The 12372-nt window shown below is 36.3% G+C and overlaps 1 protein-coding gene across 7 annotated transcripts in view; it reads right to left on the bottom strand.

Moving 5' to 3' along the window:
• MCTP2 (multiple C2 and transmembrane domain containing 2) overlaps nt 1-12372 on the bottom strand; it is a 190183-nt gene that overhangs the window by 21043 nt on the left and 156768 nt on the right. For all 7 annotated transcript variants that reach the window (XM_061181797.1, XM_061181798.1, XM_061181800.1 and 4 more), the window contains one exon: nt 253-362. In XM_061181797.1, coding sequence (XP_061037780.1) covers nt 253-362 — 110 coding nt within the window. The remainder of the gene's footprint in view (nt 1-252; nt 363-12372) is intronic.

Here is a 12372-nt window from a genome sequence, read left to right as displayed (position 1 = left end):
ATTTTTGAGAATGAATAGAGGCACTATTAATAATTATGCTGGGACAACTGGTGTAAATTGGGCCATACAGCCACCCTGTGAAATTGACAAGCCCAAAGAACACACCAATCAAAGTTAAAAGGCCCAAGACTGTTGCTTTTGTTTTTTCTTTGTTTTTGCATTTTCTGATCCTATCCTCCCTAAGACTCCCCACCCTCGTTTGTCCTAGTGGATGGCAGTTTCACTTCACAACAACACAAAAGTAGAACTTACTTTTTAATTCTTTCTCCAAAAGAAGCTATCTCCTCCAAGATGTTCTGAACAGTTGAGACAATATCCTGTACCATATAGATTCTTTCAATTAAGCCCTTTTTCTCAGATTCCTAAGAAACAAAAGATTTAACTCAGTTACTTCATTTTTATTGGTCTGCTATAGAAATTATTATGCCATATTATCATAGCATGGTTATTATCAACAGAGTGACTTCAGAAGATAAGTTTACATTTTTCACAACTTATTTACTGACTCCCCCAGATCCCTGCCTACTTGTGAGATGTGACCACTTGTAGTGCACAAGCATGTATGTCGCTACCTCAATATCATGAGCTGATGAAGGGGAGCCCCACAGACAAAAGAACTTCATTTCCCTGTGGAGTTGCTGCTTCTCTCTGCAGTCCTTTCCATTGGCTGATCCTGATTTCTTCGGTCTTCACAAGGTTAGCTTACTTACCCTTCTCCCATTAGTCCTTCAGAAAGGTTTCCAGCAGGTAACAATAAGGCATGTTGGATATCCAGATTTTGTATATGGAATTCAGCTTTCTAAGAATATTACCTACTTTGCTTATAGAAAACCTAAAATGTGTTTTACCATGTTAGGTAGCTAATGTTTATAAAAATAATTTAGAAATTACTCCCATATTGGAGAAAAGATGATTCCCTGAAGAGTGGCATTTTCATGCTATTTCTTATATTCTGATACCATATTCTAGCTCCCTTATGAACTCTACTGTAACTGGGATTTAGTTAGTGTCTTCTTAGCTCAGGCCTAGCTGGGTCACTGTAGCTGTCACATCTAACATATAGTACCTAAAACCTCAAATAAATCTAACAAAACTTATTTTTTTTCTACCTAAAATTTTACTTGGGTTAGAATTGTACTAAATTATTGAGCAAATATCTTCTAAATTTAAGAGACCATTTCTATAATAATCTTTGCAGTAAAAGAAAAAAAATTCATTCTCATCTTGTATTCTCTGTTCCATCAAACTGGACCCATGGATGGAAGAAGGAAAACACACCACCCCATACTGATTGCAGTGACTGGTAAAAGCACCAATATGGTTGAAATGTCAAAAGCACAAATTTCCCTTCTTGCATCTGCCCTTGTTTATGGAGCTACTGGCAGAAAAAGAGCAAAGAGGGGGCTGAGGTTAGAATGTACCATTGCTACCCCCTTTTGAGTAAGGGTGCTGGGCTGGTTTGAATAACTTCCTACCATCTGTTCTGTACCCATTTATGCCACCATTCTGTACAGAAGGAGAGGTCATACTCATTGCTTCCTCTTGCAAAGTCAAACTCACAAGACATTTTTACTTTTTCACTCTAATTTTAAATTTCTTCTTTCCCTTATTCTCTTACTGACTCTAATTCTTCAAGTCGTTTGCATCAAAAATCGGATAGACTGCCAGAGCGACTTAATTCATCTTCAGCAATCCACCAACATCTATTAATGGGCACAATGGTGAAAACCCATCTCTGTCTGCCACAGAAGCATTCATGTTTATAAAGGAGGATTTGAAAGCACCAGGGAATTTGACCCAAAGGGCAAAAGTGGCTTCCTCTTCTCAACAGTGTAGAGTTTAGGTCAAAACAATTTCTTGGAAAATGACACAAATTACCGTGTGGCTCAATTTCATAAAAATTTCCTATTTTAGTTGACTGATTTTTTTTTTCCCCTATGAAACAGCCAAATGCGGAGGCTCTGGTTGTGAAGAAAAGCCTGAGTTAGTACACCAAAATAATAAATGATTCTCACAATGTTCTTTTACTTTTTAATGAATTTGATGTTTTAGTTTGAATATTCAACATTTAAAGACTATGCCAAAGAATTCCACTGTATCTAGGGTACCAGCATAATTTATGAACCATATCTGTACACTTTTAAGAGTGAAAGTAATCAGAATTATAAATTTTTGAAATATTTACCAACTGACAACTTGGTTTATTAGTGGATCTATAAAATTATTTCATTTTTATTTATTTTCATAATGACATTGTTTCAAAATAAAAAAATATATTTTACATGCATTAGAACAAAAGAGATGTGCTTATATTAACTGAATTTTAAAATGATACATGAAGAATGATTATTCATGCTACATATTCATATATTTAATTCGTTTCCTAGTTATATCTGTTTATAGTCCCATGTTAAGATTACTTTTCCAAAAAATGTACTTCTTTAATGTCATCTTTTCACTTATAATATTTCATAAAATTGTTCTTACTTATCTTCAGAATTGCACTTAATGGTCATTAAATTGACACCTTTAATTGACTCCACTGTAGGCCATAATTTTAATTACAAAAATACTCTCTCGCCAGGCACTGAGAGAAACTCACAGCAAAAATGTGATACATGAAGAATATTCTCAATTCTATATTTTAAATATTGAAATCTGTATATATTTCTGCCCAAATAATTTCAAAGGCACGATATCTTGTATCCATTCATATGAACTTTCTCTGTCAATATTTTTTCAAGATAAAACTTTAAATAAGTTGTCTCTATGATTCTCCACAAAATTTATGCTGAAAAATTAATGGCTTCTCAATTTCCTTCCATTCCTGGGTAGAATTTATATTTATTCTATTAAAAATCAAAAGATTTTTTTTATCCCACAAATTGAGATAATCCAAAGTGTAACTTCAGAACTTAAACACTGAATCATGCACAAATAGGTCAACTATTTGACCTCACAGTTTGCTTTGTGCTGAATATCCCTTTCTTTTGTAAAGAAAAAAAATTCAATACCTTTTATGCCAGTTCTTGTAAAATTCACTTCCATCTACTAAAGGCTTCCAAAGATGAAGTTACTTAGCATTTTCAGTCATCAAAAATTTTGATTAAAAATATTCCAACTGATACGACCAAAATGCAACATTTAAAAGATTTCTTTTTTTCACAAGAGTTCAATAGCTTTGGGGAATGTTTAAGTTGACTGAGAGTTCTTCAAAGGTTTCAAACATTCTTAAAATCAGACTGATGGATGGATGACTGGCAGCAAAAACAAAGTGCACACTGTCATGCTGAAAGAAGTATATTTTTATATCTGAACATATCTCTGCCATGAAAACTGCTGTTGCTATCCCAACTCTGTATACATAAAATATTTATAAATGTGGGCACTACAGCTTCTAATTCAATTGGTGGTGCATTATCACTTGTCTGTATGCGATCACGGATAATCAGGGCACCATGATCTATCAATTGTACATTTCTGCTTCAAAGATCCCTTCAATTTATATGAATATCTTATTAGCCCTGATGCTGTGCTTCATCAAAATCTGCATTCACATTATCACTACAAAATTAAATAACCCTCAATGCTAAATGTTTAAACTAAATTTACAATAGCATTCCTGATGTCAGAGATTTCATTGTTTGTCAAATTAACTTGCAAAAGCTTTATTTTGATTCCATATAGTGGATGAAAAAAATCATAATTTCAAGTCATCATGGCGGGGTATTGGAAAAGTTTTCAATTAGCAATAATCATGCCTCATTGATTGAGGCATTGTATGAGTACAACAATTTCAGAATTAACTTATTTGATATTCTGTTTGAATCATTTGACGGCATGCTAATAAGACTGGTATCATTTGACTCTTCACAAGGTTTTTAATATATTGATGCTATTGAAGTCAACACATTAATACCTACCTTGCCCTTTTTCATACGTGCATAATTAAACCTTGGAATGGAAGATGAGATAAATGTGGAAGAACAGTCATTTGATCTAAAAGAAAAGTCATGCTGCCCAGAGAGATTTGTAAACACATCTTTTGGGCTGTGTAAATTAACATCATGTTTCCAGAAATAGTCTTCTAAAAATAACTATTGACAGCTGAAGGCTCTTCAGCAGGTTTGTAACTTAAGTTTACATGTATCAGTGACGTGATCATGGTCCCAGTGGTAGACAGGAAATGTGAACAGACATTCATCAGTTAGTCTGTCAACAATTATCTTGAGAAATGGATTGTCAGTACTTGATTATTCATTAAACATGTACTCTTTATATTTATTATTATTATTTACTCACTGAAAAAGCATTATCAAACAGTAAGAAGTAAGAAGGAAGATTCCGGGCCTCCTAACTCCAGCAGAATGATCTAAAGGTCCAACTTACACTCCTGGCCTTCGTGAAATCTTTCCTAGGGAGGCCAGTCCACACCAACTACTGTCTTGTTCTTTCAATTTGCATCACACCTCTACTCTTTTCATCATTCTAGTAGCAAATGTTCTTTTCACTCTCTACACTGCAAGCTTTATCTTTTAAAACATGTACTATTGATTTCATGGGTCTTTAATTATATCTGCCAGTATACCAATGGACATGTTATATGGTCTTTGATACTAGCATTTCCATTAATAGGAAACCAAGGTACAAAGAGGTTAAGTGATGTGTCTATGTCCACATTTGTCTATGTTCACATATATGTGGCAGAGAATTCCAGTCCAGGACTATTAAGTCCAGAGGAAGAGTGGACATTTTCTAGTGGACATTTCATAAGGTAGGCATTCAGCTCACACTTGTTCTTTTTGTCATTTGCTTCTTTGGTGTCTATGGATCTCTGTTCTCTCGACTCACTATACAATACATGATTTTTAGCCATTTCATTCAGTTACATATTTCTATCTACTGTTCATTTCCAGTATTATTTGCCCAGTTTTCATGAGAATGTATGTTAAATTACACTTTTTGAAAATACTTGGGGAAAAATATTTCTTTCCATTCTTACTTATTTTTTAACTTTTCTTGCTAAACATTTTAGCAAACTTTATGTATAATTTGCATAAAATACATACCATAATTTACATTATAATAAAATGCATTCACTCTTATCTAGGAGCTGGAGTAACCAGGGTTTACAACAACAGATGCAAAGTTAGGGGGATAAAAACAAAAAACAAAAAAACTTAAGATGTACCAACTCCACAGGCCTGCATATTTTATTAATCACAGGCTATGGAGTCAGAGGGAAGTGAGTTCAACATGGGTCTTGTCATCTACGAGCTTTGTGATCATGTCAAGTTCCTACTGGTTTCCGAGTCACAATTCTGCTATCTGGAAAAGGGAGATCATAATCCTGACCCTGACTGGAGTATTTGGAGAATTAAATATTGTATCATATGCAAAGCATTTGGTACACTCCAGGTGTTTCATAAACATAAGTCCTTGCCCTTCAAGAATGCGAAGAGACAAAAGAACAAATAACCTTTTGTCTAGTTTAAAGAATCCTGGGGTTCATTTAAGTTTCAAAAGCAACGATCTTTCAGGACAAGTCTACTCATGTTGCCCTGCGTTGTATGAAAGATCATCTGGCAGTTCTATCTGCATCATGCTGGCTTTATTTACACGTTTCAGATTGAACCAGGGAATGTGGTGACAACACAGTTTAGCAAACACAGCATTACATCTGCGGCTGCTACCAAATTGCCTAGGAAGAGTAACAGTGATTCATTCAGATAAAGGAAACTGTTATCACATGTGCTTATATTTTTCCTTAACATATAAGGCTTCTAATTTATAGAGGGAAATGTGTAATAAAAATAGTGATGGCCACTGGTGTGATTAAACCAATGAACAAGATAATTGTGGCGGAACACATATTTTTAGATTCCTACATTTCAGAAAGAATGGATTTTACTTCTCATTACTTGAAAAAAACACCAAGGCATAAGTAAAATTCGCATGATTTAGGGCCTACTTTATGAGCAAGTAGGTAATAACATATAACAGAAGAGATGAAAGCATGGAAATTTTCAGATCCAGAATTCAAATTTCAAAAGGTTCCTTTGCTTTGTTATATACTACAGAGAATGACTGTAAGAAAAATAATGTAGTTGTAATAATAATTGTAAGAAAAATAATAACAAACTCCAAATCTGTAACCTAAAAATGCATATTATTATATAAAATGTATGTAAGATCATCATTTTTTCATTGTCCATTTGTTTATAAAATGTCAAAAAAAAAAAAAAAGAAAAACAACACTGAGTCTTTAGTGGCTAAGTTTTAGAGACAATTGACTGAAGAACAAATAATGTGCCTGTGTTGTAACATGGTTGTTCTTTAAGAACAAAGCCAATAAATAAATAGATGAATCAGTCAGGCAGTGGATTTTTTCTTCTTCAAGGCTTTGTTGGCTTCCCCAATGTCTCCAAAGAGCACAGCACTGTAGGTGCAATAAACTAGCTTCGAGCCTCTGGGAGAGAATTAACACCATCAAAATGAATTTACAGCTAAGAATTCATTATATAATCAGTATGCTACTTTAAATCTTTCCCACATATTCTGGTTCAGGAAAAAAAATTCTCATTTCTCTATTAATTACCTAAGCAAAACCAAAGAGCTAGTCCTGAAAATTGACCACGTCAGGAAAGATCCTTGGGACATGCTTAAAAACTGAGTAGTATTTGTCACAGGATGCCCAGGATTCCCACAAGGGATTGATGCAAAATTTCTATCTCAGGATCGTCCCAGCAATGCCAACCATCCAGGGCAAAGACAACGCAAAAATACGACTTTAGACTTTAAATGGGAATCTGTTTGGTCTGTTTCATCCCACTGAATATTAAAAGCCTGCAATTTGAAAACCTGAAGAATTATAAACATCAGAAATAGATTGAGTGGCATTTAGCAGGGAAAAAAAAAACCTCTCAGCATCTGTCATAACAAAGAACAAGAAGTAATATTTCTGATACACGAGATTAAAAATTGTTCTTTGGGAATCTGGCTTAATGCACTGGGAACTGTCTTTAAGGGTTCTTCCCATGAGCTACGTCCTGTGTGCATGGACGGACACACACACACACACACACACACACACACACACACACACCCCTCTATGGTACGCTATTAAAATGGGGGGAAAAGTCTGCAGTCTTTCAGGAGAATACTTCTTTCTCAAGTAGTATTTTTGCTTTGGGAAATGAATATGAAACAGACTGGATTTTGAACCAGTATCATTTCTAAGTAGTTATAAACTGCTCTATCTGTTCATTACATAGAGCCCTTCCTTCCATACTGACTGGTATTTACCAACATGTTTCTTTGGCCTGCAACAGGATTCTCATCAGGGATCAAATGAGAGGGCTGAAAAAGTAAAAGGAATAAACATCATCATGAGGAAGATGTTGATAAAACACTTTTGAAAAATTGGGAACAATTTGGAAAAAAAAATTATTTGGAATTAGACCCTGGGAAGATTGATTTTCCTTAAAAGTTTCTCTGAGCCAAATGACAGATGCCACGCCATTACAAGGCAAACAGGGCTAATGGTTTTCTATAACTGTCACTACCATAGGTAAACACACAATAAGCTGCAGTTGCTGATTTAGCTGTGTGTCCTTTAGTTTTTTTTGAGGTGGGGGGTAGAAGATAAAATATTTATCACCTAAGACTCAGCTCAAACATCATCTTTAGCAGTCCTGACTCACCCAGGCACTGCATCGTTAACACCCAATGTAGTATACAAATTTTGATGAAAGTAGCAATCACAGATACAGAGAAAACACTCCATAAAGGTTGTCAATAATAATGCGGAAAAATGGACCAATAAATTAATGACATGTTTTCTTCATAATAATGTAACATAGTCCAAAATAAACAGGATTTAGATCAGAAGGGCTGGATTTGAGTCTCGCTACTATCCTGGCTGGGAAATCTCTGATGCATTATTACATTTCTCTTAACCTGGGTTAGCTCATTCGCATATGGGGAAAATAATATCAAATTTAATGGTTTACTTTGAGTACTGAATGAGCTAAAGCATATAAAAACAGCCTGCAAATTGTAAACACTCTACAAATAAGAATAATCTTATAAATCTAATCATTTAAATAATTCTTACTCAAAATGGTCTCATTTTAAATTATTATTTTTGTGTCATTTATTACTTACTTTAAATTACTATATTCCCTTGAGGAAAAAGTGATGTCCCCACCTTTCTATCAATTATTTTGCAAATTATCTATCAATTACCTTGCAAACTCATTGGATAATTGGGACTTAAGGCAAACCACACTGAAACAGAGCAGATTTCAATAGGAAATTCCTCTTGTAGGAATGGCTACTATCCTCAGAAAAATAATGACTTGTGGATAATTGAGATACAATGTCCAATGTATTCTATATTAGCATAATGTAAAAATTTTAGACAACGGCAAGATAAATATCCAGATGTAGTATAGTCTATAACATCAGAGCACCAGTCAGTGCACATTAGCTAATAAAAGGATGGCTAAACCATCTAATTTATAGTCTGGCACACCATATTTCACAATATTTGGGAGTAACCTACCAAGTATAATCCTTACAGTAGAAATCACAAAGAAAATCCACAAGTACTGGGGCTATTAGTGAACCTGGTAGCAGTAGGCTGAATAATGCTTCAAATGTCAGATTAATAACATTTCTGGATCATTTCTGAAGGTAATGAAGCCAAACATTTTTAAGAATGGAAGTTTGAGTTTTTAAAAGGGATTTGAGGAAGTCATTGGTTCAGAGAAAAGACGGCAGGAAATAGGGAAGCCGATCCCTTTTCATGCAAAACATGCATAAACTGATAATTAAGAATTGGCTGGAATCCATTTTAATATTAAAGTCTTGGAAGTAAGATGGTACGGTTGAAATGTTAGCAATTAAATCACTTCATCACTGAATATAATATTAATTCAAATTAAAAGGAGTTACATCAGAACAACCATTTACTTTATTCCCCTGAAAATTATCCATAAGTAGCTCCTCTACAACATGCCCTGAATATAGACTGTATATGCCTTGAAAATATGTGTGTGTATTCAACTATTGTTAACCTTTCAAAGATATTATCTGACTTTTCATTTTCTTAAAAATATCACACCATCTTAAAGTACCATGGCTTAGTCAATCAATTTGTTACAAAACAAATCACTGATCAAACTAATCTGCTTTGTTTCTGACATTCTTAAGGCACAAAGGAATCATAAACAAAACTACTCTCACTATTAAATTGTAAGACTTCCTCCAAGAACGAGTCTTCCCTGGTTGAGATACTATAGATCATCTTCTCTTTCTGGAACAAGAAAACACAGGGCATGAGGTATGCTGGCCCTGAACAACTCAACCAAAGGACTATGCAGGTTAATTTACAACAAGAACTCCTAAATATTGATACATAATAAATATTGATATTTACGCCACATCCTTCTCTCTCTAAGAAGGCTCTGCCTGGGTAGTGATGAGTGAACTAATCAATTTGTACGATGAAAATCATTTTTACAACTAAGATTGATGGTTTAAAATATACTTAAATTTTAATAATATCATCCTAATTTGTGAAAAGAGAATAGACATATAATATTCATTTGCCTCCTTTCATTATAAAATGTTCCACCATGTTCCACCATCAATCAACAAAAACGTATCAGATATTTCTTATTTTCTTAAAGGAAAACATCCATATCTGTTTTTCACCCATAACTGACATGAAAGGATGATCCCCACCCCCCCAAACACTGTAAAGCAATTGTGAACTCATTGATAATCTTAAAAGAACAGATGATTCAAGTCCTATTTCTGACAGCTGAGTTAAAAACAAACCAACCTATAATGCAGGCATCACAATGCAGTCTCTTTATGATAGCAATAGGCAGGTTTTTTTTTTTTTTAATTACATGCCCTTATGATTCTTTCTTCCTGATGTTACTAGTAAATGCTGAAATATTCTACCTAAGTGATTGTTGGGCTGGAAAAAAAAAAAAGAAACTCTAATGCAAGTATGTATGCCTTCTGCAATGAAAACAAGATATTATTGCCTTGCATGACCTTTCCTAAATATGAGATACAGCATTTTACACAATAGTTTCTTGGTTCACGCTTCAATTACTGACCTTTACTGTGTAGAAAATTAATGCAATTTTCATTGTAATCCATCCGTACAAATAAGGTCCACATAGAAGAATTCCACATATGGAATCTAATACAAATAGGAAATGTCAGCTGATTGCTGTTGGCTGAACTTAGCTGTTATCTGTTTGTTCTGGGGTCCCCAGCAAACTCTACTTGTAACAAGCAATTTCTTGTGTGGAGCCATCAGGTATAAGAAAAATCTCCTCTCCTCAAAGTTTAGTTTGTACATTTAGTTTCCTAAAAGCCAAAAAACTAGTGACCTGAAAGTTCTACATTGTAACTGAAAGTCCACAAAAAGAAAGGAAGGCAAAACTGTGGAGCCTAATTTGGTTTCTAAAAATGCAGGTCATTTACCATGGACTTTTAACAATGAGAAGAAGCAAGAGGCTATAGTGATGTCATTTTACAACCATCCCTGTTCCAGACAATAAAAAGATGACAGACCCCAGACCATGTCCTGGCCTGTGCATCAGAGACAGGCAGAATATGGGAATGCGTCCATCTCCCAAGGAAGCTGTGCCAAGGGGCCCCAGCATGCTTTCATCTTCCACAGTCGTCCATGATGGTATTTGGTGGGAAGGGGTGCTGGCAATTAAGGAGTGTCACTTTCAAGATGGATTGTTTGGGTAGAAAGGAGTTCCTCTCCTCTTCTGGTTTGGAAGGAGACGGCTGTGTATTTATAATCTGTAAACAGTTCATCTCTCACTGGGTGTGTTACAGTTCCCAGAAGCCCGTCTGTCATGTCGAACACACAACAGAAGCCAGAAGGGCGCTGTGGGGAAGCCCTTGGAGTCAGCACACTGTGGAGGGCAGTGGCCCAGGGCCTGTGTGCTTGAGGGACCCATCCCAGGCATGGAGGCTGCTCTACATGGAGAAGAAATGATGAAGTGTAATAATATATAGGTGGACGTATGCTCCCGAAGTCTTAAAGTTGAAAACTGCTCTAGTTTACCCATCTCTTACAGAAGTGAGAGTGAAGAGATGTGCAAAAAGACTGCAAAGTTTGCCAAAATCCCCTCACAGTAGAAGGCTTGTGTTCAGCAGAAGAGGCACAAACAGAAGTCAACATTTCATTTCAGACTTATTCCTCTAGAAGTTTCCACAGAAATATGAAATTGAGGAAGCAAAACAAACATAGCCACGTGGGGTTATTAAAGGCCCTACAAACATACTACAATCAAAGTATCTCAAGAATGGAATTGCCCTGGAGGAGACATGGAGAACCCCAGAGCCAACGTCCTCAGTGTGGGATGGGCTGACACATCTGTTGCGTGGAGGGCTGTGCTTGGATGAGCACAAGAGCTCCCAGGCTCATGCATGTAGATGCTGTAGTTCCAACTCAGTTATCCTTGCCCAGAAAAGCTTGATGCACAGCCCAAATGGCTCTACCTCCACACCCCCAGGCCCCCAGACAGCCCTTGAAGCACCACAATGGAAGGTTAGATGGTGAAAAACACTGGTCTAGACTTTCATGGCTCAATTTGTTGCCTGACAGTTCATCGACACCACTTTTTCATCCATTGCCTTCTTGTTAGATGTCTCCTTTATCAGATGGGACAAAGCCCCATGGTCACAATTATCTCTCAAGGGTGGATGACATCCTCCTTACACGGGTGGCTCGTTTACACAGACTTGGTCCAAGAGAAAGAAATCTTCCTCACTTCCAAACTTTGGTTAATGAAATTGATAATTATGCCTAATGTAGGTTTAAAATAATTTCATTAATACCTGTGTTTCCTTTGGTTAAACACCCCTTCATCCACATTAGCTTAGCTATGACTATTTTTAATGTTCAAGGAGTTACATCACTCAGAAGCCACTCACGTCAATTCATCAAGAAGAAAGTTGCAGGACTTCCCTGGTGGTGCAGTGGTTAAGTATCCGCCTGCCAGGGGCTTCCCTGGTGGCGCAGTGGTTGAGAATCTGCCTGCCAATGCAGGGGACATGGGTTCGAGCCCTGGTCTGGGAAGATCCCACATGCCGCGGAGCAGCTGGGCCCGTGAGCCACAACTACTGAGCCTGCGCGTCTGGAGCCTGTGCTGCGCAACAAGAGAGGCCGCGACAGTGAGAGGCCCGCGCACTGCAATGAAGAGTGGCCCCCGCTTGCCGCAACTAGAGAAAGCCCTCGTACAGAAACGAAGACCCAACACAGCCAAAAATAATAAATAAATAAATAAATAAAAATTAAAAGAATCCGCCTGCCAGTGCAGGGGATAC

Source organism: Eubalaena glacialis, chromosome 2, assembly GCF_028564815.1.
Source record: "Eubalaena glacialis isolate mEubGla1 chromosome 2, mEubGla1.1.hap2.+ XY, whole genome shotgun sequence".
NCBI classification, from domain to species: domain Eukaryota; kingdom Metazoa; phylum Chordata; class Mammalia; order Artiodactyla; family Balaenidae; genus Eubalaena; species Eubalaena glacialis.
Note: the sequence above shows the minus strand (reverse complement) of the source record. Positions and strands in the feature narration are given on the sequence as shown.